The sequence below is a fragment of the Fusarium falciforme genome, chromosome 2 (genome assembly GCF_026873545.1).
Source record: "Fusarium falciforme chromosome 2, complete sequence".
Taxonomy (NCBI): Eukaryota; Fungi; Ascomycota; class Sordariomycetes; order Hypocreales; family Nectriaceae; genus Fusarium; species Fusarium falciforme.
In genome coordinates, this window is record NC_070545.1 from 3,934,063 (window position 1) to 3,959,211 (window position 25,149).

The window sequence follows — 25,149 nt, forward strand, 5'->3', positions numbered from 1 at the left end:
TTCTGAGTGTGACCCAAACCACACTCTTTCCTCTACTCTTGCAATGCCCACACCGACTTGCTTCCGTATCTCTCAGTTCTCTTTCTATTCTCTTCTTCATTTCCTCGATTCATCATCGACTACGCTCTGTTGCCACCCGGGCTCAATAAATGTGGTTTCATGAGGTGGGTGAGCGCTTTGCCTCCAACCTTCAGATTCATCACGATCACAACCTCTCGGTGTCACTTGAGACAGCGATGCATTGTTGAATCAGATTCTATTTTTTCTCATATTAACCCAACCTTTCGTCATGCCCGCCGCCGTGTCCAGGGTTACCGTGACCGGTCCGGATGAGAACCAACTTCCCCGACGAGCCGCCGATAAAGATACTCCGGCATTCAGGGGGTGGGGGTGATGTTCTCATGCTTATCTTTCACAAGGTGTATGAAAGTCCTTCGAAGAGCCTATCGTTAACATATTTGGAGGTTTGTGCTTATAGTTTCTTATTATTGTCTCAAAGCTTGGAAGCCATCATCCTTAAAGTTGAAAGACATGCCCGAAACGACCAAACACATAGAGGTACTATTATCGTTCCTCAGACCTACCTGGAATAACTCTAACGCAAATGCTGGTATCCTTATACTCTCGCCCATAAACAACTCCTCGCGGAACATGACTATTCTATACATCGCACATCTCTCATCACCACGTCGATCATCTCACATGCCTCCCCAACTACCCGTCCCACCACTCATCGCTGGTTTGCTCAGCAGCTTCAGAGTCTCATCCCAATTATTCCAATCGATATCCTCCACCTCGCCGAGCTCCACGCTCAGATCCATGCCTTGTGTCACTGACGATAAGCCATTGGGGTTTAGTGCACCGTGCTGGAAGAGGTCGTCTATGTCGCCGAGACCGCCGTTGTGATTGTGTTGAAAGTCATCTTGTCCTGGCCATGGTGAGAGGTGGTTATCCGGATACTGCTGAGGGTCATGGTCGTGATATGTTGATGTTGCTGCGCCTGATGCAGCGGGTGATGCGATGCTTGACATGCTCCCGAGACTGCCCCCACCTGGGAAGAGACCGCCTGGATTGGAAGCCTCCATTGTGCCTCCTTCAAAATAAACTGCTATGCCTGGATTGCCAGAGTGAACGTTCTGCCATGCCTGGTTGAGGTTGGCGTCGGACAACGTATTATTTGTGGCCTCGACATTCTGCTTGGGTGGCTCCGGTTCCTGCACCTGGACACTCCTAGACTGAGGAGTAGGTTGAGGACCAGCCCCTTGCGCTTGTTCCTGCATGATGCTTGTGGGATACTCCGAGTTATAGACAAAGTCTCCTGATCGGAAAAGCTTTCGCCATCGAAGTCTCAGTTCCGACATGCGAGTCTCCATACCCGGCGCTGGACCAATGCGCTCAAGCACTGGTTTCAACCGATCCTCAATGTCGAGCTGTCTTGCAGCGGCCGGGTCAGCTCGCAGTCGTATCATTTCAGCTTCACGATGCTTCTTAGCCTTGGCATAGAGCCTCTTGATGGGCATCCATGCCGCGGTGTGTTCTGCGTTGTTGGTGCCCTCAATGGGATGGTCGTACTGCAAGATCTGGGCGGCTTCCCAGGCTCGCTCCGACGTGACACTCCATGGCCGTCTTGACAGTTCGAGGAGCATGTATGCGATGGCATGCCATTGTCTGTAGGATTGGAAGAGCCAGCGCCATTGCCGACATCGCGGGTCGACGTTGAGGATGTGGTTGTACTCGACAATCTCAATCGTCGACATCCAGAGTCGACTTCGAATCTCCTGTGAAGCTTCGGGTCCAGTGCCTGGGAACAGCACGGGCTGGTAAATGATGAGACCGATTTTGGCCATGATAACCCGCGAAATGAGGGAAGCCATCCAAAAGACAGGATCTTCATCCATGACGACGTGTTTCAGGAACTTGTCCTCCATGCGATCGTAGACCTCGACAAGCATTCGCTCACGGTCCTCAAGACTCTTTTCGACATTCTTAGGATCGACTGGTCGCATTTGCGTCATTGCTGTGAATAAGCGACGAGAAAGAGCGATAATCTCATATCGCACAAGACAGATCGCCGTGTCAGTCCGACCCTGACGAGGCGTGGGCATCTCGGTGAAAGACGGGTCGATATCGGTGTCGTTAATATTGGTAGGCAACTGCGTGTCAAAGTTTCTGTCATTAACAATAAGATCAGAGCCCATCTCCTCAGCAGAACGCAGATCAATCGCCACGACAGCCCACCAAAGCCGGCGTCGCATCTCAACCTCAAAGGGCGGAAGGCCAAGTTGCTGTCCGTCGCGGTGGAGGCCGAGGGCCTGGGCCATGCGAACGCAGAGGCTGGTGAGGGTCCAGCATAAACGGCTGTCATCGTGGCACTTGACGACGGTGAGGAAGATGGCAAAGGCCTGGAGGACAGCCATGTCGGACGTGGTGAGGAGGTTGGCCTTTGCGAGGGCTTGCTCGAGGGCGAAGCGGAACTGAGCAATGTAGTGGGTCTTTGAAGCTCCGAGGTTGGTTTGGGCCTGGGATGTGAGTGAGATAGAAGTGGCTATTGTTGGAAGTGAGCTCTTACCTCGTCTGATTCCATTGAGACGACGGCTGAGTAGTAGATGGCAAAGACGAGGGCTTCATCGCCAGGACGAAGGTCATGCTCTCCCCGTCTCACTTTCGTCATGAGCCTGCTCATGGTAGGAATATGCAACACCTTGACCAATGGCTCAATGTTCTCAAGGTAAATCTGCCAGAGGAAAGACGTTTGCGCTGGCAAAGGATGAAGACCAGCCAGGTCGACGTCTGCAGACCGATACCCCAAGAGAAAGCTGTGATGGTCAGAGTCGGCTGCGAGATTCTGCGGAGGCGACTGCTCAGGTGTCGTGTCGTCTTGAAAATCGTCCAGGTCGTCCACAGCCTCCATTTCATTGCGAAGCTCGTCAAGCTGTCGTCGTTAGCTATGCTCATATCCACCTATCCATCGCGGGTTCACTCATGGTACCTCATCATTTAGCTTGGCAAAAAAGCCGCTGTTGACATATCGCGCAGTTGGTTCTCCATCGTGAAGGATCAATCGACCAAGCTGCTTGTTCATGTTTGTGAAATTGCGACTCTCTGTCTCTCGCTTGACTTCATCGGCTGTCTCTTTCACAATGTCGGATTGAGAGCTAGTGTGATCTTCTTGTGCCTTGGGCGATTCCGCATCATACGCGCCCGCGCTGCTGCCGCTCAGTTCCTGGACGAGGCCTTCGAGTTTCCGCAGGCGCTTAATGAGATCGGCCTCTCGCTCAGTAGGCACAGCCTTGGAGGGTACATTAGGCCTCGTCTGACGCGGTGCGCGACCTGGCGCTGGATACATGCAATCGCTTTGTGCGCGGCGACAGTTACTGCAAGGCATCATCTTGTCGCAACGGACCCTGCGCCGGCGACAAGTAACGCAGCTCCTCGGGTTCAACAGCGGGGCACCCGACGCCGTGAGGGCGACGGGGCGGTCAAATGGGATGGTAGCCACGCCGTTCTGGCGCGGCGGCATGGGAGCCCCGGAGGAGGCGGCATTGGACGAGTCGTTATCGGGCGACGCCGAAGACTGCGGGTGAGCGACTGAAGCCATCGCGAGGCCTGTCGTTTGCGGTGAGTGTTGTGTGGTCAAGCGTTTAGATTCCCGCTCGCTTGGCTGAACCGAAGAGTCGGGCACCAGGTGGAGGCTTATTAATGACAAGGATAATGCAGAACCGTTGGAGTCATGCCTTGACTCTGGTAGGATCTGCAACAGGCTTTCCCGTCATCGTCGTCGTAGTCAATCAGCACTAGCAACGGGGCTTGGCTTCCCTTTGTCATCTGCATTCTGCAGTCAGCCTTGCTGGCCAACAATCTCTTGCCTGGCCCGCTCAGCTGCTACCCTGCTGAAACAATAGAGAATCAGCCTTGATCCAATGTCGGAGATGACGACTGCTGCTCTGTGCGTTGCAACTGCCGGGGCTGCTGTCTTGTTGGTTGAAAAAAGCTGATGACCTGCCACAATCTGCTGGGATTTGATCCTACAGGTGGATCCCACGTCAGTCCCCAAATGAAACTATTCCCAACTTTTACAATAAGGTTGTCTCAATTCTGACCATCTCTGCGAGATCATTGACCCACACATAAAGATTAGAAAAGACAAGGCACTTATTATCTCAGTATGATCTGATACTCTACCTAGTGATTCTAAACGTTCTGAGGTTGATTATAGTAGAATAAACTTTCCCTCGTTTTACGGCATTATCTATCTCCAACTCATTTAAGTTTGTTTAGATAAAATTTCGAGTCGATTTCGACGTCTGAGCAACCACCCCTTTGTACAACAGTCAATGGCAACATCCCGCAGCCTCTGGTCAATGAAGCCAAACGGTTCAGCCCTTGAGCGTAAAACAATGCTGACCTGATATGCCTCATCGTCCGTCCTATTGGTCGTGTGGCTGCATGAAGGCGAAGCACATCGGCCAACGCATGGTCCGCCAAGGCACTGAGTACTCGTACTGTTAACACACACGGAACTAATTAGAGAGGTTCCAACAAGGGCTTGCCTTTCATAAACTCAGTCATTTGAATTTCAAGAGACGCTGAGTTGTGGCAACTCATCTTATCATCTCTTCTCCTCTTTGAAGCTGACTCCGGCTGCCCATGTTGGGCGTTTGCAATGAATTGTCATTGTAAGCCTAAGACGCAGTGTAACGCGCTCTGACAGGTACCCAGAGGTTCTTCATGCAGCCTCATTTCTGCGCCACTCGGTGCGCCCAGGCGGCCTTGTTGGGCAGATCAGGCTTTGGAATATTAATTCTCAGCTGCCCCCGCAAATGCGAGACTGTTTTCCCTCCGACAACTCTCCTGTCGATGAGACAGCAGGCCGTCTGCTGCGAGGGCAGCTATTACGCAACGACTTCGAAAGAACCTCCGAAACCTTGTCTATGGGTGACCCCTTGTCCGTCGCCGGCAGCGCCGTCGGCATCATCTCCCTGGGCATTCAGGTCTGCCAAGGACTCGTCCAGTATGCTGACGCAGTCCGAGGGCAGCAACGGGACGTGGACGATGGCATGGATGAGGTTCGGTCGTTGCTCGCCGTTTTCAAATCACTCGAACAAACCATTGCTCGAATCGAAACCGACAGCCCGGAGAATGCCAAGTCACTCCTCGAACACCTTCGACAGGCTGAGGCGAAACTCCGAAGCCTGGAAGAGATGTTAACAGAGGTCGGCATCCCGGTCAACACCTCGAGCAGCATCAAGGGAAAGATGAAGGAAACGTACCGGGCGGCGATCTATCCCATGAAGAAAAGCAAGCTCGAGGGGGCTCGTCAGAGTGTCCAATCCTTGTTGGGCATCCTCACGACCGCTCTGCAGACAGCAGACCTGTAACTTTGCGTCATCGCCAGAGTTAAGACTTATCTAGGCTAACTGGGTTTTCCAGGGACCTAGGAATTTCGCAGGCCGATGCCTTGAAGACTCTCCAATCGATCACCAATTCCAGTGTTAGCGAGTTGAAAGCCGCCGTTGAAGCCAACTCAACACAGCTCGGCAGCATTCAGGCCACATCTCGGCGAGAGTTTTCTGATATCAGCAACAGCCTCGTCTCAACCAGAGCAGAGGTTCAGGCGTTTTCAACCCGTTCAGCCAACCAATTAGATTCTGTTGGCGGTGATATCAGGGAAAGTCTTCAAAATACTCAGCTCCTTGTTGGAATGATAAGAGATCTCAGTCTCCAGATCAACGCTGCCTCAGCAAACTCTGTGCATACAGGGTCTCACAACCAGGTTAGGGTCTTTATCACTTACCAAACAGCACAAGTTAATCATCAGCTATTAGAATGCCCTGCTTATGACAACGCTAGGCTCACGAGTTCCTCCAAGCTCTCTCAAGCAGGCTTGTGACTTGTACGCAACTGACACTAATCTCATTTCTGAGTCCTCTAGGGGTACCAACGAAGTTCCGCAACCTCGCCGCCGTCGAAGGCATTGCAAGTGTCCCTCACGACCCAAAAGGAGGGACGACTTTCTTCCTACAGTCAGTCGGGGAGCCTATTTTGAGCAAACTACTTTCTCGGAGCATGATGTCGGCTGTCCCTTTGCGAAATTCGCCCGCCGGAGATCCACAACGAAGGCTGGAGCGCGATTTCATCTTCAGCTTCGAGGCCTATTCTCAACACTGGTTGACGTTAGCATGTGCTTAACGACGGGGGCAGGGGGCTTCAGTCTAAGCCCATGCTTGAGATACGTGCACACCCTCACCGAAGAAGGCCCTGTGTTGCGGCTCATTTCCGACTGCTTCCATTCAAGCCCTACTTCCCATGTCAGCGGGCAAAAAGAAACCATGGTGGATAAGCTTCTGCATATGAAAAGGCAGATCACAACGTGTTTCGAGCGAGGGACAGCATCGCCGTATGATATCCATCCATCTTTATCTATGCCATACTGCATAGTAAGTCTAATAAATTCTATGTCCTATGCTGCATAGCCCAAGGCTTTCAGCTTTTCTCATCGTAATTGCGTTCAATCCCACCTCACCTCGACTTCATTCCCTCCTGGTCGATAAGCAGATATAACTGATAGCGAAAGCGGTCCTTGTAAAATGCGAATAAATCAACTACTAACGTCTCACAGTACCTACTATTTCATATAAACATCTTTTTCCCACGGGCAAGATACGACGAAGCAGCTTTCAGAGTTTTCCTTGACATGATGCAGTGGCTTGCCGATGCGAGTGCTCTGGAGATGGCCAAACAGAATGCGGAAGAGTGGTAGGTTAGGTCTTCATTTACATGCCGTCAGGCCCAAACTTTAACATGGGTACTTATGTACAGGATGTTCATTTCATTCGGCCGGTGGCAAGGCTTGCTATCGAGGTTGCCAGACAACGACAAGAACAGGGCAGTCGCGCTTGATTTTTTCAGATGCCTCCTGGATACTATCGAACCTGGCGACGAGTCCGTCATCAAACTACTTGTCTGTTCCAAGTTGGATTATGTTCACCCGCTTCTGATGAGTTATGCATCGCGTAAGTTAGGGGACCCTCTAAGCCGCCAACACTATTTGCTAATTGCTCAAGCAGCGGATGTGTCGCCAATGGCCTGGGCAATTCTCTCTAGGTCTATGCCCGAGCTTGAATACCAACTCAAACTCGCCCCGGCCGCGTTGTTTGAGAGAACTTATGGCTACACGACGCTCCAACTTGCAAGCACTTGGCCACAAGGCTTGACGAGACTCCTCCAAACCGATGCTCGGGCACTTCTCCATGAACCAATACCAAACGACGGGAATCTATTCACATCTGTTTATCATACTTATTTTTATTATAAACACTTTTATCCCTCCACTCTGGGCCCTTTGCTTAACGCAGGATACACTCTGTTTCCGGGTAACAACTACGACACATTACAAGATCTTGTCACAAGCTGTACGGAAATAGCAGTACCAATAATAGCCAGGCATCTCTCCCAAAGGCTCCAACAACTGTCTGAAACGGCAGCCAAGTTTGGAGTCACCTCGAACCATGATCCTTCGATCCCAGATTTTGACACGGCAGCCCGCTGGTGCCTGGCTCTTGAGGAGTTGGGCGAGTTCATTGATCCATCGATACGGGTGCCCATGAACGACAACATGATTCCTACCATCTACCACATCAGAACCATGCCGCTCAGCTTCTTCCCCATATTTTACGAACACGGATTTATCCACGTCAACACATGCGATCAGAGGGGACTGCCGCCTATGTTCGTAAGGTGGGGGTCATTTCGTTATGCCCACGAGTACTTTCTCTCCCAGCGCGTGCTAAGAGGCGACTTGGGGGCATTCCATAACATGCCATGGCTCCGGCAACATGGATTTCTTGACCAGAAGCCTCATGACCCTCTAAGACTAGGACTTAACATTGATGTAACTGGTGCCCACCGCGTCGCTGCTGAAATGGGGTCAAGCCTTGGCCTCGACCTTGACTATCAACAAGACATAGATCATTACTTGTCTCCAGCCGCAGACCTTTTGCGGCAATTCGCCAGGGACTCCCATCGAGACAAGTGCGTTTGCTGGTGCAACTTTGATGGTGACGGCTGTTCACCACTCAAGCTCCTCTACAAGTCCCATGCGCACCCAGCAAACCCTTACGGAGGTATCAGGGTGTGGAAACAAAACGAATTCCAGACCAACAGTATCAAGAGGCTCCTCTTCGACTTTGACATGTTTGGGGACCCAACAGCAACTCCGACACCGAGTGTCAAACAACAGAGAAAAAGAGAGCAGACCACAAATACGCAACCGTCGACGCGAGCCTTGGAGCTTGTTCGCCTCTCGACATTTGAAGCGCTTGAGATGACTCACACTTGTTGTATGCTCGAGGAGTCAGGGAAGAACGGCCACTACATCGATGCCATTCTGAACTGCAACCCCAGCACCGCCAGAGACATTCGACAGTCCGAGGAAGAGAGAAGGAACGCTGAGCTCCTCGATACCCTGACGAATGAATTCTCCAATGTCATGCAGCAGGATTATCAGGAAAAGTCTCTACTTGATTTCATATTCGGCTATTGGAAAACTCGAATCGAGGGTCTCTACGCCGTGCGAGAAGTGGAGGTTCAGAAGATACAAGAACACGTCAACAACGTGCGTACTGGTAAGTGCAATCACTATCTTCCGTCTTACCTTAAGATTAAATAGCCTTATTATGCATAGGTATCTGGCCTAGACCACTACGAAGGCTTCTCTGGCCTCGCGACTGGAATGGCGAAAATAATGATTTTGAGTCAGTACCTGAAGAAGCCAATTCTGATGAAGATGCACCTCATGATGAGCAACGGGAAGGGGAAGATCGTCATTAAGAAGAGACAATGAGCACAGATATTATTTGACATCTCACCGAGCTCGGATACCAGTTCTCGTAGCATTTTGAAATACAAAGCAATTTGGCTTAAATTGTCTTTAACAGAGATAGAGACGGCATGGCCATAGTGCAGTATAATGGAACTAATGTCGAATATAATAATGTATAAGCTAGTCCTATTCAACAGCTTATTTCCCCTGTCTCTGTTCAAGGACGAATATATTAGAAGTTACTATTTCTACCTTCTCACATAGAGTCAGGTACAGCAGGAAAGAAGGTGTGCAAAATAGAATGATAGTGTGAGACCCAGAGGCTGAAATCAGGGTTGATAAAAGGTATTCAATGGCTGGACTAAATACTGCATACTGAAGAGTCTTCTATCATTACAGCACTGTGTCCTAGGCTCCAAGACCTTGTGCACCTGACATCACTTGCCAAGGGGCTCACGAACCGCTGGGACATACTGTAATAAGGCAGATGGTCAGTAACATCCATTTAGAAAAGTAGACTCTACACTAGACTCACTGGCAGGACCTGGGCTTTTTCAAGGTCCCACACGCCGCTGGTGGCGTATACATCATTCTCAATGATTTTGTGCACCTCGTCGATGCTCTCAGCAGAATAGACGACAACGCTCCCCTTGAATAGAGCCGGCTCTCCATCAACAGGATGCTTCTCAAAAATGGCGCCTATCAAAGCCGATTAGATAATAACGATTGTAGTTATCTGTCACTCACCGCCCGCTGGTAGTGTCCCGGAAGCGATCAATGGTTTGATGCCTTCATAGTGCGTCCTTCGAGGCGTGATGTCAATTATGATACTGTAAGCGGCTCAAGCGACTTACGCTTTCACTTTCTTTCTGATTTCTAATACATTAGGCTTATCAGGCATGATTGCAAGCCATTCTTTCTTTGCTACACCCGTCGCCATAGTGCGTTGTGCTTGGTGAAGGGTGGAGAGTCTCGGTGCCAAGAGGGGTCGGGCGAGTGAACGCAGGATAGAAGCTGGCATGATGAACTAGATGATGATCCGAGGGTAGGTCATTGAATCAAATATCGGCAATATTACATTGTATTTATCTATCTCTGTCTATCATTCGCTGGGAATGGTTTCCGTCTCCCTCCGGGACAGGAGCGGGATGTCATTCCGGCGGTACGTACCGAACGGAGCGAGATTCCGGACCACTTCAAAACGCCGTGATAACCACGAGAACGCTTCCCATTTATCTCATGTAGCCTTTGCTTACTGCAGCGAGTCAGACTCTTCTTCTTTCATCATAATGTCTCTCTGCTGTTCTTCCCTTCGCATTGGAAGCTTTCTTTCTACCCTTCGCCCTCTGACCCTCAGACTAACAAGCAATCTCCATATCCACGGCCAGCCCAGTACGCACCCTTGTCGAACATTCTCCTCCTCAATGCCGCTCCGGGCCATAATACAGCCGGTCTTTAGCCCTGAGGCTATTCATCGTAAGTGTCTCCTATTACTCCACTAACCCGGTGCTGATGCCTGTCGTCAGCGATCGGACCCTACTCCCAAGCCATCAAGGCAAATGGCTTCGTGTTTCTTTCCGGTCAACTTCCAGCCGACTCTCAAGGCAAGTTGATCGAAGGTACCACCACCGATAAGGCGCACAAGATGTGTCAGAATGCCCAGGCAGTCCTGGAGGCAGCCGGCTCCAGCCTGGACAAGGTCGTCAAGGTCACGGTGAGTGCTTGAGGCTAGCGACGATGCGTCCTGCTAACAAGACACAAGGTCTACTTTCGCAACATGGATGATTTCAAGGAGGTGAATGAGGTGTATGCCGAGTATTTCCCTCACAAGCCTGCTCGGAGCGCCTGCGAGGCAACAAAGCTGCCACTGGGTGCAAGCCTGGAGATGGATATTATTGCTGTACAGTAGATATTTGACATGGGAACGCATACTTGGCACACCACACTTGCCTTTTGACACACTGCCCACCGAGGATAACTGCCCAACTTGAACAAATTCTTATGAATACATCCTTCTGTTATTTGATAGTAATGATCTCAGACAGTAAGGGGATTATCTAATATTAGACAAAGTTTCTTCAGTTGTTATTTCAATAACGTGTCCGCCGTTCACAAAATCAAAGAACACAATAATAAACATGTGGCATGATGGTAAACCCGTGTTATTGAAGAGCAATTTAACTTCATAGCGGTTAAATTACTCTTCAATGACAGGGTTTTACGATCATTTGTTCATTATTGTGTTCTTTGATCTTGTGAACGGCGGAGACGTCATTGAGATAACACAATAACAATACTGCAACGCTTCCAAAGCCTTCTTCTTCTTCAACTTCGTCTGGCGACAGCCATACAAGACCAAATAGTGGAAAGATAATTCTTATAGGCAAGACAGCATCTTTCCTCTTCCATAGGGAGTATAACGGCCTTCCATTTACACTCTCCTGGAAAGATGAAGGGTGGCATCTTGCCTGCGAGGCTCACCTTTCCACCATTTGGCCGTGTAGAGCTGCCGCAATAAGGCTCGCCTTCTCCATGAGGAGGCAAGTGGACCAGTCAACAAAAACAACAGCCTTGGCCCCTTCGTTCCCTGCTCCCTGCCGTTGGCCCTTTTGTCATCGTCTTCCGAGTCAACATGGCTTCCATCACAGTAACAAGGACACCAACTGCCCAGGGAAGCCCCTTGATGGAGACAATTGCGTGATGCTGTTTTCAGAGAGTATCACCAGAAACTTCGTCCTACCAGAAGAAAGTTCCAGCCGCAGTGGCATGATTTCTGAGGAGATGAGAAGGAATTTCGGTCGAGTTGGTTGTTTCTGTTCTCTTCGCCGGGTTCAAGTTACCTAGACGAATTCATCAGCGGCACACGGGCGGGGAGGGGCAGTGTCTTATTGATGAACATGGAACCAGGGAAGCTTGAGTCTCATCCCCATGAAATGAATGATTTGTTGACAATGATGATGATTCATTATTCTCAAGCAAAGTTGTACACCGCTTGTTGCTCGGTAAGGGTCAACCCTCATGTCGAAGCATCGTCCCTGGTACGATGATGGTGGAGTCGATTGCGGAGCCGGCGAGCGGGAGCGAGCACGATCCCTGCTAGAGAGTGGAGGTTTTCGGCAGTTCAAGATGGAGAGGACCCGTTCTTGACGACATGGCCTGTTGAGCAGTGATTTACAGGTTACAAACTTGATATGAAATGCCCGATTGGGTGCTTGGAAAAGATTGGTGTCGTATGTTAGCCGAGGGGGGTAGGAAGAGCAGACGAGACGCCAGACGGTCGCTGATCCTCATCCTTTGCACCATGCAAGGCGGAGGATGATTTCTACCTAAAAGAGGCAACTATGAACAAGAATGAGCATGAATATATTCACACATTGGCTATATACTCTTCCATTCGTATGATAAGATTCGCTCTTACCAATTCCTAAAGTACTCATAAATTTGTCACTTCTTTACTTTGGTACATCACAGACAAAGTGCCCCTCACTGCATCCCAGCCTCTTCTTCTCTCTTCGCGCTCGACAACCACCCAATTCCCTCGGTTAGACACTCAATGCAACCCTGATCAGTCGATTCACCTCCGCATTTCGGGTCATCCAGGATGCAAGGGAGCTTCTCCTCCAGTCAGAAACGGCCTCTCCATCCAGGGGTAGCAGCACCCCCGCGGGACTACCGTCTGGGGGAAATCCGGGGTTGAGTGAGACAGGGTCCAGGTACTGCTGATGTATCCCGATTGTATCGTGGCTGCTTGCGTATCTGCCTCTCTGCTTCTCCAAATACCATTTGGTGACCTCTTGCGAAACCTAGATAATCTCACTCAAACGCCTCGCATACGCATCCATGACGCCATGAAATTTCCCGCCTTTCACCTCCTTTAAAGAGCAACACCCCCAACATCCTCAACAGTTCGGCTCTCTCCCTGATCTGCGGGGTCGAAAGCTCACAAAAACACAAAGTCTCAACTTCAATTGAACAGCTCCAGCATCATGTCCGCCCTCGGAAGCCGCGTCGCTCGCTCTGTGGTCGCTCTTCGACCCCTCCCCGCAGTTCAACGTGGTCTCCGCACATCGAGCGCTGTTCGTCAGGACGACCCGCACCCTTACGAGGCGAAGGAGCCAAAGCCAAGAGGCGACCAGTAAGTCCGGAACTCTATCGAAGAAGCTCCAGCTGAATTGATCTCTCCAGAAACAAGTTGCTTGCCCTTGGCGCTGTTGCCGTTGGAGTCGGATTCTGGTGGTTCTACCGAGGAGGCAAGCCAGCACCCGCGACCGAATCGTCAGGCGAAAAGGCTGCGAGCAAGTAGAGGCGATACATTCCTGCGAGACTCTGCGACTCGATGATTGCATATCACGTACACGATCGAAGCATTGAGAAAGCGACAGCAACATGGAAAAGTAGTCTATTTACTCATAGTCCCGAAAAGAGGGCTCGATAGCTTGCGAAATTGAACTCGGCTGTTCCGACAGAGTCCTTTGTGCTGTTGAGTTATGTCTTGGTGATAGGGGAGCCGCATCGAGTCCTGGTGTGCTGATGGGATCACTGAACATCACGACACATGGCCGTAAAAGCGCTCATCTTGCCGATTTCAGCTTCGATAGACATCCATGTCGAAAGAAACAAGCCACCAGTGCTGAGTGCTTGAGAATTTGCATATATTGTGTTATGCTAACCAAATGATATCAATAGAAATACCAGTCACCCCTTGGAAGGGCATATCCTGAGGAATATTCTAGTGGATTTCAACCATCAGACCATCAGAAACAACTATACTGGCTTGAAAAACCTACTCCAGTACATCAGTGGTTTCAAATCTCCCCCGTCGTTTAGTAGCTACATCCATGGCAAGCGCCGTGCCTTTGGAGAACGGGGAGTAATAAAGGGCCGTTGTAACTCTCCTCATACAATATTGCAACTCAAGAGTTTCCACGTCAGATATCAATATTTGAATTACTAGTTTCATCGCTCTACCAATGAACAAGACTCATGTGTGTATTGCCAGGAGATCGGCTGCTTGGTTTGATATCCAATTACCCTTCATCACTTCGGCCGATTTCTTGTATATTTTTATTATGTCCTCATTCTAAAATACGCTCAATGGCTAAAACACTGAGTGTTTATTTTGGCAAGTTGCAGGGTATCTGGGAGGCAAGGAATTTTCTTCCCTGGTAGGTAATCGGGCTAAGAACTCGACTTCAAGGCACAAGATGAACTCGCTGCATTTCTAGGACTTTCTATCTTGCTGAACTTGCACCTATGCCAAGGTATGGCCCTGATTGACTGCAACCTGCAACCCTCCGCCGTCCGGTTGCTGCGTCTAACCGTCTGTGCTGTATTTTCGATGTCGCCCACCGCCAGCATCAGAGGATTGAGACCTTGATGCCTCCTACACATACGTATCAATCGCGGCCACTGCCTAAAATCCAGTCCCTATCACTTTCTTTGAATTGCACTTAGTTTGATGTTATCACCTTATTAACTAATACTTTGATTAATTTGATTAAGAATCAATTAATCCCCTACCAAGACTCTTCAAACTATTCACGAGGCATGACCAGCCAGCTTGATCAGAAGGAGTTCAGGAGTCTCTTCACTGCCCTCAAAGCCGAGACTTTGAGGCTCCCCAACCAACCATCCTAACTTTGCTAAAGAACAACAAGACATAATATGCTTACGAATATCCAGGCACGCGCGCAATCAACCAAGGCCTCCATGAGTGTCAGGCTGCAGAACCCTCCCACCTTGCGGCACAGCCTGATGGCTAGCACATAAAGGCAAACCAGGCTCGGAAGATCCGAAGTTCTGCAAGCGCCTTGAAATCAACTAGTCTAGAATGTGTGGACGATGTCAGCCTGGGCTCATGCAATCCCTTGTTCGTATTCAGTGCTTGCCCTGCGACATGTCAGAATGTTTTCGAAACCTACTACTCGTTCAACACACATTGATAAAACGAGTTTCGTATTCAGTTGTAGACACTCCAATTTTATCCAGTTTTCTTGCGGCAATGCAAGCCTCGCAATGCAATACCACCACAAGTTGCATACACAGCACCAGGGGTTTTCAGCTCTGGGCTGCTGCGGCCAGTTGATGACTCCTTCAGACCAGGCTTTCCCCAGTGACATGCACTTTCGCGAAAATTCAGCCAACCAGAGTGATGTGTATCATTGGTTCAGTTATCTGGGTGGGTGGCCGCGAGTTGAAAAGCCATGGCTGGGCTCAGCCGACTGGCAGTGAGGTTCGTCGACCTCCCCAGCCACCTTCGGCAACTGACCAACGATCAACTTCTCAAACATCCTTTTTAATTACTTGAAAGGCCAACCACCTAGCTGTTCCCACGGCAACAAAACGTTCTTTAACACACAGCCGTAGCAGTGTTTAGCGCTTTCGGGGGCGCCCAGAACCCCCTCTTCCGCCACTTTGGAGGATAGGTCTATGATTTTTTGTCACTATTCACCTGATATTCAGCTATTATTCTTCACTGAGGGATATCAGAGACTCTGAGTTTGTATGCGGGTGGTGAATGGTGCTCAAGTTGCAGTGATATAAGAAGACAACAGCGGACAAGCTCGCCCGTCAAGACAACACCGCAGCCGTAGCTGCCGACTTAACAACACAGACAGTAAACAAATCAAAATAAACCGAGCCTTGACCCTTTCGTCACTCACTTATTTTCCTTTTCCCCAACAGATATCCAAGCCTCACACGGGCCGAGCCGACTGGTCAATCGCCGCGGCCGTTCATCCAAGCCCCCGGGGCACCCTCCCAGGCACCTTCAGCTGTAAGGTGCCCTACCAAGCCCCTGCGGTTGTGTCAAAAGTCCCAGTTGACTATTCGTAGCCTGATTTCGACTGCGCCCTTGCAGGCGTTGTAGGCGCTTAAAGGGATCAGAGCCTGCTTCTACCGGTGATAAAAGCGTCAAAAGACGAACCCTTTTCTCTCCTTCCTAAAGCCAGAAACTCAACCACGGAGTCTTCTACTTCTTTGAACCGCTGAAATGATGCTATCATCTCTTATCCTCGGCCTGCTCCCCGTCGTCTACGGCACAATCCACAACGCCACATACGGCGAATACCCCGATTGCGCCATTACATGTCTCTCCTACAACGGAACCGAATATCCCAACAACTTTGCCAACAATTGCGACTACGCGAGCGGCGAATGTTGCATGAGTTCGTACAAATCTATCATCACGGCGACGTGGGAGTGTGTTTGGTCACACTGCGGGAGGGAAGACTCTTTGGAAGCCTTTGGGGCATTTGTCGACTTTTGTGAAGATATGGGGCATCCACTCCGAAAGGAAGATATACCAACGGGGTATGAATCTGTTGCAGAAGATGCCGACAATGAGGAGGGCCAAGACAAAGACAAGCATGACGATGATGGTGAGTTATGACAACAAAACCTCTCATGGTCTTGCTAGCTAATATTCCTCAGATAATTTCGCTGGCACAGGCCTATCAAAAGCCCAGCTTATCGGCATCGCGGTTGGAGCAGGGGTAACTGCAATAGTAACAGCTATTGGTCTTGCGCTCAAGTGCTGTTTTAAAGAGCTGTGGAATAGTTGCCTGGGACGTGGCCGCTATTGACACGCTTGTGGCTAGGGGAAACAAAGTCTAACTCCTTTTAAATATTCAACACAAAATTTGTATCAAATGCACTTAGACATATTCTAATATTCAGCTACTATAGATCTCTTCAATTAGCCATATCATCGTTCTTTTTCTTCTTTATTACCCACATATAAAGGACTGCTGATGCTGGTCCCTGGCATCTCCCCCACAGTGTAGGGTAGGCACAATACCCCTATTTACACGTGCAGAAGGCCCCTCCTCCCTTTGGCAACTAATTTAGTTGAGATTTCCGTTTTGGTGACCGCCTTTATTTCTCCAGGGTGTCCCCTCCTCCCCTCATCCCGCGCCAACACCAACGAAACAAAAACAGGCCAGCAACAGCTCTTCAATCTTCCTCAGAGATTGTTGTTTCTCATTCCTCACGAGCTCCTGACCTCCTCTTCAAATCTACAGCATCATGTCTCTCCACGTTCCTCTGGCGCATCGCCCCAAGGATCAGGGCGCCACCAAGGCCGTCATCTTGGTATAGCTTCACCTCCTGACTCTCTACCTCAACAAACAGCTAACTCCTACAGGTCGGCGGTCCTTCCCGAGGCACGCGCTTCCGTCCTCTCTCCCTCGACGTCCCCAAGCCCCTCTTCGAGGTCGCCGGCCACCCCATCATCTGGCACTGCCTCTCGTCCGTCGCGCGCGTCCCCAACAAGCAGATCCAGGAGGTCTACATCATCGGCTACTACGACGAGTCCGTCTTCCGCGACTTTATCAAGGACTCTGCAAAGGAGTTTCCCGCCATCACTATCAAGTACCTCCGCGAGTACGAGGCTCTCGGCACTGCTGGTGGTCTGTACCACTTCCGAGATGCCATCCTCAAGGGCCGTCCCGAGAGGCTGTTTGTCCTCAACGCCGACGTCTGCTGCTCATTCCCTCTCGATGAGATGCTCAAGCTCTTCAACGACAAGGACGCCGAGGCTGTTATCCTCGGTACCCGCGTGAGCGACGAGGCTGCCACAAACTTCGGCTGCATCGTCTCCGACGCCCACACCCGCCGTGTTCTTCACTACGTCGAGAAGCCCGAGTCGCGCATCAGCAACCTCATCAACTGCGGTGTGTACCTCTTCTCCACCGAGGCCATCTTCCCCTCGATCCGCTCCGCCATCAAGCGCCGCCTCGACCGCCCCGCCCGTCTGGTGTCGTACCCCTCGTCCGACAACCTTGAGAACAGCTTCATCCTCCCCGACGACGACGATGAGGATGAAGAGAAGAAGAGCGAGGTCATCCGTCTCGAGCAGGATATTCTGAGCGACATGGCCGACAACAAGCAGTTCTTTGTCTACGAGACAAAGGATTTCTGGCGCCAGATCAAGACAGCCGGCTCAGCTGTCCCCGCCAACGCCCTCTACCTCCAAAAGGCCGCCCAATCTGAGCTGAGCGACGAGCTCGCCCCTCCCAGCGCCCACATCGTCCCCCCCGTCTTCATCCACCCTACCGCCGAGGTCCACCCTACCGCCAAGCTCGGTCCCAACGTGAGCATCGGACCCCGAGTCCACATCGGCGCCGGCGCGCGTGTCAAGGAGAGCATTGTCCTCGAGGACTCTGAGATCAAGCACGACGCCTGCGTTCTGTACTCCATTATTGGTTGGGGTAGCCGTGTTGGCGCCTGGGCTCGTGTCGAGGGTACTCCTACCCCTGTTGGCAGCCACTCGACGAGTATCATCAAGAACGGAGTCAAGGTCCAGAGTATCACCATCCTGGGCAAGGACTGTGGTGTTGGCGACGAGGTTCGCGTTCAGAACTGTGTCTGCCTGCCGTACAAGGAGCTTAAGAGGGTATGCCACCTGCGACATCATGACTTTGGACCAATGCTAACAGACAATAGGATGTCGCTAACGAAGTCATCATGTAAGCCCAGTACTGCTTGTACACCCATCACATTAGACACATGCAGAAACGTTGTCCCTTTTGACAATGGATGCATGATAAAAGCCTAGGATGCTATCTGCTTTGCTTGTTGAAGCTGCAGCACAGCACGTAATGGAGGAGGTATATAGCCAGGACCAGCACAGTACATGAAAGCAGACAAGGTGTTTCAGTTCAGTTGGCGCACAGTAAAAGCGGCACATGATAGATCAAGTGAGTATACCAGAAAAAGCAACATGGGCGTGTATTCCGTCCAAGTCCTCTCCATCAGGAGTCGTCTCCATTGAGAGTCGTGCTAAACACTATTCCTCCTCTTCTTATGTCGTCTAAGAGTCGTGCTATACACTATTCCTCTGACGCCCTCCAAGATCCAAAGACTCCATCCAGGGGTATTCATCCGTACCATGCCCCTCTCCAGGGGCGACGTCCTGTATCCTTTTGCTTACTCCCCTGCCTTGCCCCAAACGGTCAAGCGTCCAACACGCCAGCCAACCCCTCCTCTTGTCCCGGCTGTATGAGGTAAAATAGCTCTATCTATCCGAGAAATGTACCAATGAGATCCAGGCTATATATAGGTACTGTAGTGTAGTGCTGCAAGGTTGCGTATCATTCGTGTCTTCGTTTGAGTTCGTGAGATGTGACTTTCCGAGCGAGACTGGTTTCTCACTTGAAGTCAAATAGTCAAATTCGCTATCAAGTGGCAATGGAGATCACTCCTCCCTCTTGATGTTGAGCCGGCTCGGCGTTCTGGGCAGCATGGGGCTGCTGGGTCTGCTGGTGGTCAAGCCAAGGGGACCCTCAAAGTCCAGTGGATTGACGCTCAGCCGGTTTGCCGCCATGTTGCGAGGCGTCTGGTAGGGTTCAATGGCTGCCTTTTCAAAGGTGTGGATCTGGATTGGCGGAGGGCGACGAATGACGCGGTCCGAGGCATTGTATATCCAGGTAGAGAGGAGAACAAGGGAAGTGCCGATAATGAACTATACCATATATCAGTACCGACTATGGCGCCACCATTCCAGCTGGGAGAGCTTACCGTTAGAGACACTTCAAAGTGGAATACCAAGACGCTAATCAAGAAACTAATGACAATGCTGATGCTTGTCGCAAAGTTCTTGACAATGTTGTCGGCATCGCGAATTACCACGCTCGCCAGTATACCGCCTGCAGCTTGGAGGAAAACGGCTGTCCAGACGACCCAGTTGTAGCCCTCGAAGAAGCCATGCTCGCTGATGCCCTCTCCGTCTTGCCAAATGACACCACCCAGTCCAGCAGCGAAGATCGAGTAGAAGCTCAGCTGCACATTTCGGATCCAGACACTGGCTTGTGTTGGGCTCTCTTTTAGGAGCTTCTCAAAGTAGACACCCGTCAAGCCAGACACAGTGGCAGCCACAAGAACAGAAGTAAGGCCGACCGAGTAGTTCATGAGGGGATCAAGAGGAGGCAGGTCATTGTCGATGCCCTGGTAGGTGGCAGATCGCTTGGCCAGATTCCCAGCACCACCATCACTAGGGACGTGACCCAGTTCGTGGAGTGAGCGGGGGAAGAAGTGGTCCGTCATGTGGCGCAGAGGGACGTAAGAGGGGCTGGACGAGGAGCTGCCTTGCGGTAGAGAGACGACCGAGACACCAAGGGTGAGGATGATGAGGGCGAACCAGCGCTTGGGACCGAGGTGTCGACGGAGAAGGACGACGCTGAAGAGGGCGGTGATGAGGATCTGATAGCTGGTCAATTCCCCGTTCTGATGCGCATTGCGAAGCACGACGACAAACCTTGAGCTGGTAAAGCACCTGGAAGTGGACGGCATCCAAGTTTCCCACAGCCACGTACTGCAGCAGGTTCTGAAGGGTATAGAACGCAGCCGTTAGGGCAAGCTTCCAACCATCGCCCGCAAAGACCGAGTTGTAGATTTGCTCGAACAGGACGGTGGCTGGTGTCGTGGGAGCCAAAGTTTTGGAGGTGTCGTAGATGGCTAGCGAGAGGGACACGGCGAGCTTGATGATCTCGTTGAGGAAGACGGCGGTCGAGGTAAAGTAGCGGTGGTCGCCGGTCGGAGGCATCATGCGGGAGTAGTGCATGATCTGTAAGTCGTTAGCATCAGCTTGTACAGCTGTAGAGCTTGATCGCATACCAATATGAGGGCCGAATTTTGAAAAGTCAGCTATAACAGGAGTCAGCACAAAAGAATCCCACATGCCAGAAGCTGGCAGAGCTTGATCATACCGTTGTAAGCGACCATTGCTTCTTGGTGAGCCCCAGAAAGGTGCCCTGGCCCGCAGCTGGAGCTTTAGGGAACTGGAGGATCGCCATGGTTCAAGCTCGATAGAACCAAGGTAATGCAAACGCGATGCTGTAGAAAGAAGAAAAAAGAGGTGTATCCCCTCGGCGACCTTGGGTTTAAAGGAGTGAAATGCGCCTGAAACCGCGACGAGCCAACTTGCGACGGTAGTTGCCGAAGGCGCAATGCGACACAGCAACAACGAAAGCGGCTTTCTGTGACTTTGCTTGCTGGTCGATGGATGTCGCCCGTCCTCTTCGCGCCCCTCGAATAATTGCGTCGCTCAATTGACGTCAATAGGTGTAGCTCCTCTTCCTTCTCAGACTTGGTCGAGGCCCCTCCGCGATCGCAAGCGCGTGCCGTGCTGCCAAGGCTCGGGAGCCAAGATTTCGAGGGGTTCGGTCGTCTCTCGGCGTCGTTCGCGTGTCCGTGCTCAAAGGGTTTCTCGCAATCTTGAAAAAAGATGTCGTAAATCAAGCTGCACCGAGTTTAACTAGAAATAAAGAGAAGAGAGGAGAGGAGAGAAAAAAGGAAAATCGAAGCAAGGGAGAAAGAAGGAAGGAGAGGGAAAAGAGGCGGGGAGGAGGATCCTCAAAAAAGGAAACCTGCATAGGACAAGAGACACACCCTGGGGGAGTGAAACAAGAGTCCAGAAGAAGAAAAAAAAATGCCAAGAAAGAAAAAGTACAAGCATGGAAAGTGTACCGAACCAACCAAGTCCTTTTCCCCTGTCATTCAATGAGCAAAAAAGGAGAGCAAAAAACGGGGGGTAGAAGTACGGTAAGGCAGGCTGAGAAGGGCAGGAACGCATGTGGTGTGCCCTTTCCCATTTTTTCTCCACTATTCTTTTGGTGGCGGGGGGAACTGGGCCTGACAGGGCAGGACAGGGGCACAGCTGCTTCCTTCCATTGTTTCTTGTTTCTTCAGCACAAGAAGCTCTTCATGCAGCTTGTAAACGATTGGATGACCCCTTTTTGACTCTAACAGCTTTCTATTATTCACTTCCTCCTTTTTAAAATGTCTAATTATGCTTCTCTCTAATTGAACAATTAAATAATGGTTGCATACGACCCAACCAAGCACCTTGAACCAACCCCTGTCACAATTCCCAAAAGTGCCCCTGACCCCTTATCCACTAGGATGCAACCCATGTCTTTTCTTTCTCCAGCCAGGTCAGGAACTAGAGAAAAAAAAGGCTTTACCTAGGTCCTCGTGTCTCTAAACCGGCGTGTTGGAGAAACTCGTATTTAACACCTTAGAAAGACTCCATTGCTAGAGCTTCATCTCGTCTAGACAAAACTGGAACCCCGTCAAGCAGTGGGAGTCAAAGCAAGGCTTAGCTACCTTACCCCTGTTCCCACTATTGAGCGGGGAAAGAGCTCGAGAAAGAAGAGGGCATCAGGGTGTGTCCATGCTTTCACGAGTGACCTTACAACATGTGAACCCGTGTCGGTGTGGGATGGCTGGGCTGAGCTGGGCTGATGGATATGCGCGCACGAGCATCGCCTTGATCCACGGTCTGGAACGGGGTGAGATCTCTTTCCAGCCTGATAGTCCGCTATACGGTAAGGTGCATCTCTCGTCAAGGCTAGACACTCCGCTCCTTCGTCAAATATACAACACATCTCCACCCATTAGCTTAGCTTCACCACCTCCTCACGCCAAACCAACCTGGAAACCCAGCACATGTCCAAACATATTGTCCTTCTCCGCACTTTTTCATCAAACTCATTTCCTCGGCTTCACAAGCATCTCCCCCCTCCCCCGGGTCCGATCCCGTCTCCGGCGCCGATCCTCATCCCCAACCCCACAAACCTCCACTTTCACTCTTGGGTCGAGGCCGAGTTTCCGCTAAACAGCCGGGCTCATTGTTTCGTGCGTCATTGATTTGATACAAATACGCGGGGATGAATCTATTGTTACGAGCTCTGCTTTTTATTAAACCACCTTTCCTTGATACACTAGTCATGGCGTAATCCGTTTCTGTCAACTTCCTTTTCGTCCAACGTCTGCCTCAACGTCATGCCTGGTGACGTAGAACGCGCATGGCTTTGACGCGACCCAGCCACGTAGCCACCGTTTTTGACGTCAACTATGCCTTGAGGATGCAAGATCCGTAACGGCAATTAATCCAGTCTTTTAGTGACACAAATTGCGGCTTAGGACAGACGCGTCGTTGCACGGGACTGGACTAACTTGGTGTGCCCTGGGTCATCTTCAACGTCTTAGCTTCAAGATATAGGATCTTGTGATATGATCCAGTGACAAAATACTCGTGATACCGCATGATACTGTACCATCCATCACTCACCGCTCGCTCAGAACCATCCAACTCAGAAGCACCCTCAAAATTAAAGGTAATAAACCTCTATTTGTGCCTTCTCGGCCTGCGAGACAATGTACTCAGCTGTTACTAGACATATCACTCCTTGATCCCCAATCGTCCATCCAGCTTGTGCAATAGCTCGCATCTGTTTCTCTCACCCAAATCATCTCCCTTCAAATCGTCACCTCAATGCATATGAGTAGTCCATACCGTAGACGAGCCACCAGGTTTCCCTCATCAAGCACTGTCGTGCGACCTGACTTCAATCCAGGCTTCTCTGCCTGCTGCATCAAGTCTTGAATAATCACTTCCCAATCGGCAAGCAATGCCGTCTTTGCCTCCATGGGATCGTAGCTCCAGACCATCCAGCTGACCGAGTCAATGTTGGCGTTGGCGCTACTCTCGGGGTATGGAGTCGCTTGGGCCGGGCTTGGTCCATGCCCGAGGTGATTGCGAAAGTTCCAGACACTCTGCTTGGGCAACATCAAGCTAGCGCTCAGGGAGCCGAGTGAAACATCGCCAACTTGGTGATGCCCCAAGTTGCTCTCACTGCCGAGATGGTCAACAAAGGCGATGTGATTCTCGCTGCGGAAGAATGCCAGAGATCCAATCTCAAACGTCGGGTAAAGGTTGCTTCCAGAGATTTCAGTCATCCAAGAAGCAAAGCACACACTGAACGATGAAGCGCCCTCATCGACTTCGCCATTCCGTGACGCTTCAGAGTCTGGGTTGTTTTCGTGGCCGAGATGGTCCTTCTAGGCGATCCGCATCTTCAGTCCACTCTTGTCCTCATCCTCTAGAAGGTCGTCAATGTCGTCATCCGAATCACAAGGTCGCATCGCTGGGTCCGACTTATTACCCAGAAGACACGACATGTCGGCATCTTCGTGCAGAAGATCCGGGTATTTGTCGACAAATGACTTGATCCGAGGGGAGATGTCTCGTAGGTTGGTGCGTTGGAAGATGGCCGGGTTGAATCCGTAGGCGATGCCATTGTCTCGCATGAAACGGAAAACGTCAAAGGGGATGTCCTGGGTCAGTTGGGCCTAGAAATCGCCGTAAGTTAATTATTCCGAGCCCGTAAACCAGGACTACCACTTACGCCGGGCTCAATTCTCCAGAACCAGTCGTAGTCACGAAGACGTCTCTCTTTGGCAAACGGGGCCGAGTTCCAGCGATTCATCTGGCGGGTGCTGGCAATCGGCTTCCTTGTTTCGGCACCGTTTTCCATGTTGTTCTCCTGCGAGTTCGGAACCTGAGATGGATCGGTCCATCCGGGAATGACCCAGTTCTCGTTGGGGATGACTTCGTAGATGCAAGTGGCATTGGTAGCGTTGGACGTGAGTTCCTTGAAGTCGTCACCGAGCATTTCGGTGCTGAAGAAGATCCACTGGTACTGGTATCGGTTGTTGAACTTTTCTTCGAGTTGCTGCATGGTGAAGAGCATGGCGTCGAGGTCGTAGTCGTGGGCGAGGGTTACCAAGGCGGCCCGCGGAGTCCCCTCAGCAGACGGAGGCGAGGAACCGCCACGTACAGGCGATGTGAACTGAACAAGGACCATGATCCATGCCCACAACACGGCCGACAGATGAAGCTTCGCCATGTTGAAGACCGATTCGTTGTTCAGGCGGCTTGTTCGAGTTCAAGTGATGAGAAGGGTAGGCGTACGGTCAAAGGTACGAACAGGGAGCAGACCGAGAGGGCAGAGAAAAGAAGGAACGAAAAGGAGTTCGGAGAAGGGAAAATGAAAAGGAGCGTGGGGGAAACAGTATTAGGTTGACGTCTCAGACGTGCCGAAGGCGGAGATTGTTTCAATTCAAGGTTGAATCAAGTAGAATGATGTATCAAAAGGATAAATAAATGACGAGAACAGAAAGAGGGGGGAGAAGAATAAGATCCTCGACCTTATTGTAGGTGAAGCCTGAGGCGAGAATGAAGATGCATGTGACCGTGAGCTTAAGGGGGCAGTTGCGAGCAGTGCCAGTCTTCACCGAGATCCCGCTCGTGGTTGTTCGATGTAAGGTTTAGTCAGGAACTCCACGATCTTGAGGCCGAGATCAGGAGCGAAGCGGGAGAAAATATCCGAAGCCGGAGGAGATTGTCCGATGGATCTCAGATGAACAATAGCAGGTCGCTCATTCAGGCATCAGCAGGAGGCAGTTGGCCTATTCGAGTTTGATTTGGAAGATGATCATTGAAAGGGCAATATTGAAGATGTATGAGAGTGAAAGAAAGGAGAAAA

The 25,149-nt window shown here is 50.8% G+C and overlaps 8 protein-coding genes and 1 pseudogene across 9 annotated transcripts, besides 1 other annotated feature; 5 read left to right on the forward strand and 4 right to left on the reverse strand.

The window, feature by feature from the left end:
- Positions 1-698: 698 nt before the first annotated feature.
- On the reverse strand, positions 699-3,604 carry NCS54_00313300 (annotated as a pseudogene). Its single transcript has 3 exons — positions 2,990-3,604; positions 2,570-2,932; positions 699-2,519 (listed from the first exon to the last, which is right to left on the reverse strand).
- Positions 699-3,604: a sequence feature.
- A 1,327-nt stretch (positions 3,605-4,931) lies between these two features.
- Positions 4,932-8,842, forward strand: NCS54_00313400 (Hypothetical protein; the record flags this gene model as incomplete). Its single annotated transcript, XM_053148716.1, has 6 exons — positions 4,932-5,374; positions 5,431-5,773; positions 6,620-6,756; positions 6,820-7,013; positions 7,068-8,624; positions 8,697-8,842. 6 exons carry the CDS (start codon positions 4,932-4,934, stop codon positions 8,840-8,842), a joined length of 2,820 nt encoding a protein of 939 aa, XP_053004691.1.
- A 416-nt stretch (positions 8,843-9,258) lies between these two features.
- On the reverse strand, positions 9,259-9,842 carry NCS54_00313500 (YCII domain-containing protein; the record flags this gene model as incomplete). The annotated part of the gene is made up of 4 exons (XM_053148717.1): positions 9,259-9,294; positions 9,357-9,520; positions 9,569-9,624; positions 9,676-9,842. The coding sequence occupies 4 exons, from the start codon at positions 9,840-9,842 to the stop codon at positions 9,259-9,261; spliced, it is 423 nt and encodes a 140-aa protein (XP_053004692.1).
- A 268-nt stretch (positions 9,843-10,110) lies between these two features.
- Positions 10,111-10,730, forward strand: NCS54_00313600 (Hypothetical protein; the record flags this gene model as incomplete). The annotated part of the gene is made up of 3 exons (XM_053148718.1): positions 10,111-10,297; positions 10,348-10,535; positions 10,584-10,730. 3 exons carry the CDS (start codon positions 10,111-10,113, stop codon positions 10,728-10,730), a joined length of 522 nt encoding a protein of 173 aa, XP_053004693.1.
- Positions 10,731-12,807: 2,077 nt separating this feature from the next.
- Positions 12,808-13,124, forward strand: NCS54_00313700 (Hypothetical protein; the record flags this gene model as incomplete). Its single annotated transcript, XM_053148719.1, has 2 exons — positions 12,808-12,956; positions 13,007-13,124. 2 exons carry the CDS (start codon positions 12,808-12,810, stop codon positions 13,122-13,124), a joined length of 267 nt encoding a protein of 88 aa, XP_053004694.1.
- A 2,691-nt stretch (positions 13,125-15,815) lies between these two features.
- NCS54_00313800 (Hypothetical protein) lies at positions 15,816-16,404 on the forward strand (the record flags this gene model as incomplete). Its single annotated transcript, XM_053148720.1, has 2 exons — positions 15,816-16,200; positions 16,253-16,404. The coding sequence occupies 2 exons, from the start codon at positions 15,816-15,818 to the stop codon at positions 16,402-16,404; spliced, it is 537 nt and encodes a 178-aa protein (XP_053004695.1).
- Positions 16,405-16,846: 442 nt separating this feature from the next.
- On the forward strand, positions 16,847-18,292 carry NCS54_00313900 (Mannose-1-phosphate guanyltransferase; the record flags this gene model as incomplete). Its single annotated transcript, XM_053148721.1, has 3 exons — positions 16,847-16,912; positions 16,965-18,215; positions 18,266-18,292. The coding sequence occupies 3 exons, from the start codon at positions 16,847-16,849 to the stop codon at positions 18,290-18,292; spliced, it is 1,344 nt and encodes a 447-aa protein (XP_053004696.1).
- Positions 18,293-19,016: 724 nt separating this feature from the next.
- NCS54_00314000 (Hypothetical protein) lies at positions 19,017-20,613 on the reverse strand (the record flags this gene model as incomplete). Its single annotated transcript, XM_053148722.1, has 5 exons — positions 19,017-19,283; positions 19,340-20,020; positions 20,076-20,384; positions 20,435-20,464; positions 20,527-20,613. 5 exons carry the CDS (start codon positions 20,611-20,613, stop codon positions 19,017-19,019), a joined length of 1,374 nt encoding a protein of 457 aa, XP_053004697.1.
- Positions 20,614-23,080: 2,467 nt separating this feature from the next.
- Positions 23,081-24,510, reverse strand: NCS54_00314100 (Hypothetical protein; the record flags this gene model as incomplete). Its single annotated transcript, XM_053148723.1, has 3 exons — positions 23,081-23,631; positions 23,689-23,953; positions 24,010-24,510. The coding sequence occupies 3 exons, from the start codon at positions 24,508-24,510 to the stop codon at positions 23,081-23,083; spliced, it is 1,317 nt and encodes a 438-aa protein (XP_053004698.1).
- Between the last annotated feature and the right edge of the window lie 639 nt (positions 24,511-25,149).